The 6,201-nt window shown below is 34.2% G+C and overlaps 1 protein-coding gene across 1 annotated transcript; it reads right to left on the minus strand.

The window, feature by feature from the left end:
- Positions 1-1,285: 1,285 nt before the first annotated feature.
- Positions 1,286-5,864, minus strand: LOC105842209 (uncharacterized). Its single transcript, XM_062668765.1, has 8 exons — positions 5,747-5,864; positions 5,110-5,305; positions 4,841-5,009; positions 3,329-4,148; positions 3,122-3,230; positions 2,498-2,564; positions 2,350-2,411; positions 1,286-2,276 (listed from the first exon to the last, which is right to left on the minus strand). Exons 7-8 carry the CDS (start codon positions 2,362-2,364, stop codon positions 1,548-1,550), a joined length of 744 nt encoding a protein of 247 aa, XP_062524749.1. The 5' UTR covers positions 2,365-2,411; positions 2,498-2,564; positions 3,122-3,230; positions 3,329-4,148; positions 4,841-5,009; positions 5,110-5,305; positions 5,747-5,864; the 3' UTR covers positions 1,286-1,547.
- Positions 5,865-6,201: the final 337 nt, after the last annotated feature.

The raw sequence follows: 6,201 nt of genomic DNA on the forward strand, positions 1-6,201 counted from the left end.
GTATGTCTTAAAGGAAACATGTGGTCCGGTTTGAAGGACCTTAAGTCGTCGTGGTCTAAAGGATAGGATACCCGGTACATTCGTGTCGAGCGATGCAACAGTGTTTGAATCCCGCAAGCGGGTAACAATTTTTCTAATGAAATACGTACTTAGCAATTGTTTAATATTGTCTTCCACGGTGAAGGAATAACTTCGTGATTTGCGTAATTACTGGTAGGACATCTTGTGAGTCCGCGCGCCTAGGTACCACCACCCCGCAATTTCTGACGTGAAGCAGTAATACGTTTCGGTTTGAAGGGTGGGGCAGCCGTTGTACTGTTAAAACTGATCTTATAACTCGTGTCTCGAGGTGAATAGCGGCATTACGTTGTAGATGTCTGGGCTCCGGTTACCACTTAATACCAAATGGGCCGTAAGCTCGTCCACCCATCTTAACATTTAAAAAAAAAGGTAAAATTTTCTTACCTGTGAACTACCTGTGTAAGCCCAATCGTTTTAGTTACTGAAACAAACAACATTAATTACCTTGAATTCACTGCACAACGCAATAATTAAAATTAAACGCATTCATGAAACAGTTTGAGTATTATAAATGACTAGTTTTTACTCGCGGCTTCGCCTGCGTGGTCAAGGTAAAGGGTCAATAATTTTTTCTAAAATGTTATGTAATTTTTCTAAAGGTAACAAAAGAAGTCGTCGTGGCCTAAAGGATAAGACGTCCGGTGCACCGGTGTTCGAATCCCGCAGGCGGGTACCAATTTTTCTAATGAAATATGTACTCAACAAATGTTCACGATTGACTTCCACGGTGAAGGAATAACATCGTGTAATAAAATTAAAACCCGCAAAATTATAATTTGCGTAATTACTGGTGGTAGGACCTCTTGTGAGTCCGCGCGGATAGGTACCACCGCCCTGCTTATTTCTGCCGTGAAGCAGTAATGCGTTTCGGTTTGAAGGGTGGGGTAGCCGTTGTAACTATACTGAGACTTTAGAACTTGTATCTCAAGGTGGGTGGCGCGTCTACGTTGTAGATGTCTATGGGCTCCAGTAACCACTTAACATCAGGTGGACTGTGAGCTCGTCCACCCATCTAAGCAATAAGAAAAAAAAAAAAGTTTTCCGTGGTAATTACCTGTATTTTCAGGATAAAAGATTTTTTTATTTTTTTTATTGGCTTATATCTTTATCTCACCTTAAATCACTATCATGACCTAAAACTACTACCTACTTTAAAAAATATCATGTCTATCCGTAGGTTCGTTTCGACGTGAAAGAACGACAAACAAACACACCTTTACATTTATAATATTAGAGTACGAATGAATGCATTAGCTGTTCGCATATAGGTACTGAAGGAAACATATGTTCCGATTTGAAGGGTGAGGTAGATAGTTTTATACCAACACATTTGATACATCGCCCTATTGTCACTAGGAATGTAATCACACTGTGAAGTATATGGGCTTGGTGAACCGTTAAATGCAAGTTGAGTTTTGAACTCGACACAACGTAACATTGATAAAAAATGTTTTTTTTTTTAATTATCAAAGAAGCCTTGTACCCTTATTTGGACGGGTAAATTTAACCTTTTTATTCCTCTCCTCGCTAAACCTTTCGTTAAATAAATAATTTGGTACATTTGGTTTATTTTCATCGTCGACATTGTATTTAATTTCGTTTTCATCTTCATCACTTTCTATAACTATCTGAACATTCTGTTGACCGCGATAAGATTTTTCCAAATCAGATTTGTCGTCTGGTACGGATATATTTTCGTTGTCAGAAACAGCATTGTCAATAATTAATGTTTCTTGTTTATGTTCATTAATTTCAACAGCTTCAGGAACCCCGTCTATGTCGTCACCAACATTACCTGTTGTTACAGTATGAATATTTGTAACGTTGTTAATGTCCATTTTTTTATTATCAGTGATGTTTTGCAATGGTCCATTTTGAAAAATTTGAAGTGCTATGCTGTCTATTATGTTATTTATTTCTTTGCTCAATTCATTTACAATATCATCATCATGACTCAAAATAGTGATTTCATTATCTTGATTATGGTTCGGCACAATTTCAGTTAGGTGTAGACTTTGTAAGTCTGTTGAGTTGTCCACAAGCTCTTCAACGACATTGCTCATAACAGATGCTGATTGTTCAATTTCTAGAGGAAAAGATTGAGAAGAGGGATCTTCGTCTTGAGATCCTGTTTCAAATGTTTTAAAACTAAGATCGCTATGGTCACTATCCAGTTGTTCAGGTTTGCATGCTTTCTGTCAAATGAGAGAAGGGCTATAAATTTCAACAACTATGGCCAAATCAATTTTCTAAGTCTCAAAACCTTACCAAAACATTTTCCATCAAAATGTCAATAAAATCGAGAACGGGTCCCTCTTGTTCTTCTAACTCTGAAAAGTAAATTAGGATAATAAGACAAACAAAATTTATTGTTTTCGGAAAAGTTTTATCCCAATTCTTGCAAATACTTTCACACCTCTAAGATCCTCTTCTAAAAGTTTTAATGATGATTCTTCTAAAATACTATCTATCCATAGAGTGACCTGTAATTTTTTTTAATTATTAGTATTTTAAATCAGTAGCACTAAGCTTCACTTTTGAACTGATTGATATATCGGTCATATATGCCACAGATTTCACTGTCCCACGCATAATAATAATTCTACTTTGGTCCGTTCCTTTTTTTATAGTTCAAGCTCTTATATTTTGGAATTCATTTCATCTTGAGATGAGGCTGACGTCAGAATGCTCATTGATCGCTTAGTGTTTGAAATAAGGGTTCGTCAACTTCTGTACGAAATAGCAGGAACATCTAATCTAGACGCAATCTTATTATGTAGGTACTTATTGGTATTTTCTGTGCAATACACTATATGTATTTTTATATATGTAATATATTACGCGTAAATCTCAAAAACGCTACCACAGCGCTCTCTACACTATCCTTAATTGATTAATACCTACGTTAATAGAGATTGTCTTAGGCATTAAGACTGATAAACTCTGGTGCATTAAGCTCAATAAGTACCTAAATAAAACACATAATTTAGACTTAATATTTATAATCTCACACTAGTGAAATATATTTGAAAGTACGTACTTTTTTCGATGCTCCAGTGAGAATCTTATTATTTATATTTGTGGATATTAGCGATTTTTTATTGATAATCTTTAATTCCTCGGTGACTACATTGAGTAATTTCTCCAACCTGTAAATTAAACCAATACTTGATTAATCCTTTTGAATTCTGATTATATTTTATGTGTATGTTACCTATCGGATAAAAATATTTTGATATTAATTTACCGTGAACATAAGGAAACATCGGGAGGGTTAATTAGTATGTGTGCAATTCTGCGACTGAAAAGTTTGCACAACAACTTTGTTTTGTTTTTCTGAGAATTTTTGATAGGTTTTGTTTTATTGCAGTGCTTTCTACGGTAAGACCTGAAAAATTATGAGGTATTTTATAAATGAAGGCAGCATTTTATTTTGAATTCTTTATTTGTACATCTTTTTTTTTTACATGTTTTTTCATAGTTTTTATGTTCTAAGGACATTCAATTAAAATTACTTATAATTCAATATTTAAATAATAATATCGTTTCTTTTTTTCTATGGACATTTTGAAAAAGGAAATATTTCCCAAAAAATATTTGAGAACGTTAAAGCTAGTCATTAACGGCCACTAAAATAATTAATTGCATGTAACTGTTTTTACGGATACAAATCATTAAGTATTCACTTAAATGAAAAAAAGATATTATTTTATATATCTATTGATTGTAATTATAAATTGAGTTAATTTTTTTAAATATAATAATAACAATTAAATAGGTACCTTAGATACCGGTACCCGTACCTACCGTATACAACTTCTAACCCAGAAACGACGGAATAAGATGGACGTACTTATATACATATACCCCTTGAGAAATTGGAGAAGACACGACCGCTATCCAAATTAATATTTATTTGGGTAAACCAAATTAATTTACTATAGATTAATGTAAATGAATCGTAAAACTCGCCTCTTCAACGAACTGGCGTGCTTAAAACTACGAATCGCATCTGGGATACGCACTATTGGATACTCGTCCATCACATATTTCCTTAAACGTTCCACCTTAAACATATTTGAGTTATTTTTACCTAAATCAGTTATATTTAAATCGAGCATTATTTCAAATGCATACTTAACAATTTTGTGTGGTCACGAATGACTAAGGTTTTACTCGTCAAAGTTTTTTTTTATTTTTTTTTATTGCTTAGATGGGTGGACGAGCTCACAGCACACCTGATGTTAAGTGGTTACTGGAGCCCATAGACATCCACAACGTAAATGCGCCACCCACCTTTGAGTTACAAGTTCTAAGGTCTCAAGTATAGTAACGACGGCTGCCCCACCCTTCAAACCGAAACGCATTACTGCTTCACGGCAGAAATAGGCAGGGTGGTGGTACCCACCCGCGCGGACTCATAAGAGGTTCTACCACCAGTAATTACGCAAATTATAATTTTGCGGGTTTCATTTTTATTACACGATGTTATTCCTTCACCGTGGAAGTCAATCGTGAACATTTGTTGAGTACGTATTTCATTTGAAAAATTGGTACCCGCCTGCGGGATTCGAACACCGGTGCATCGCTCAACACGAATGCACCGGACGTCTTATCCGTTAGGCCACGACGACTACAAAATTGAATATTGTAATGAGCCTTTAAAAAAGTTCTCAGTCGACTCGACCTACGACTCATGAAAACCGATATAAATACTGATTGAATGATAATTGATACATTTAAATTAAATTATTGATACCGCAAAAATGGACAGCTTGTCGTAATTTTCTCTCCAAGTTTCAAGACATCGTCGTTTAGCTGGAATCGCCAATTCAGCTATTCTCATTGAGCATTTCGGAGCCCGGTAACTGAATGAACTTGCTTTCATTTTACTCGACAGTTTCTTGTGCTTCATTACATTATTACTTCTGTGTAAAACCGATTTCGTTTTGACAATAATAATTGATAATAATAAAAATTATTTCGCATTAATCAACAGTTTGAATGAAACGTTACAGAAACACTTACTTATATCGTTTGTTTTCAGAACATTTGTTTATTATATTACCAACGTTGAAAGTGTTTTGAGTTTGATACCTCAAGTCTGTCGGTTTTTCTTGTCTACATTTAATTCCTTGCAAAACATGTGTATCAATTGAACTAGCGGCATACCCATTGGTCCAGTGGTTGTCAATGTATGTATTTTCAGTATTATAAGAATCGCCTATTAGAACGATGTACAAATTTAGATTCGGTTTAGATCTACAATAATGTAAGCTTTATATATGTCTAAAAAAACAATATTTCTAACTAACTAACAATATTTCTTAGTTTTGTTTATCTTTTATATTCTACGAGTAGCCTACGGCACACCTGTAGTTAAATGGGTCTCTCGTGTCACCGTCTCTCATGGACATCGGAAATGCTAGAGGCATTGCCATGTCTACCATAAAATTGTAAAAAATACTTAAAAGCTTATTTAAAATCATGATTTTTTTAATCATGTATTTTTAGTTTCGAATGCAATAATTTATTGTCGATTAGCTGAACAAAGATTCATTTATAGGGAAATTGACAATTTTCGACAGCTTAGAACGTCTTGAAATACAATATTTTCTAAAAATCCATCTACTTTATTCTGCTAGGTACTTTATATCAATCTCACCGAAATTATAATCTACGTCATGGGCCATTCTATACGAGAGAACTTAGAATTTTGAAACATGTGAAATTACTAGCTTTAACTTAGAGTAATATTTTAGTGAATTTAAAACATCACTGAAGATATCTATTTTAATTTAAAAATCTACATAGCCATGACTGTGGACATAAGGTGGAGTATAAGGAAATAAAACTCATTACACCACTCATTTTTGGGTGCCCGAAATTTGAACACATAAACACCGGACCAGAAATTTTATTATATAATTTTTTTTTACTTTATGAGAATACGATCTACCAATCTCGCGGAGATATACCTATTGGCCCGCATCTACGAAAAATTCGTGACTAAATGTGTAAAACGCAGGTGTAAGTTTTTCGATAAGATCACATTGTGAAAATATTCATATGACTAACGGGTTTGTTTGCTCTTTTCCTGGGTGTTAAACCTCTAAGTAT

The sequence above is a fragment of the Bombyx mori genome, chromosome 5, assembly GCF_030269925.1.
Source record: "Bombyx mori chromosome 5, ASM3026992v2".
NCBI lineage: Eukaryota > Metazoa > Arthropoda > Insecta > Lepidoptera > Bombycidae > Bombyx > Bombyx mori.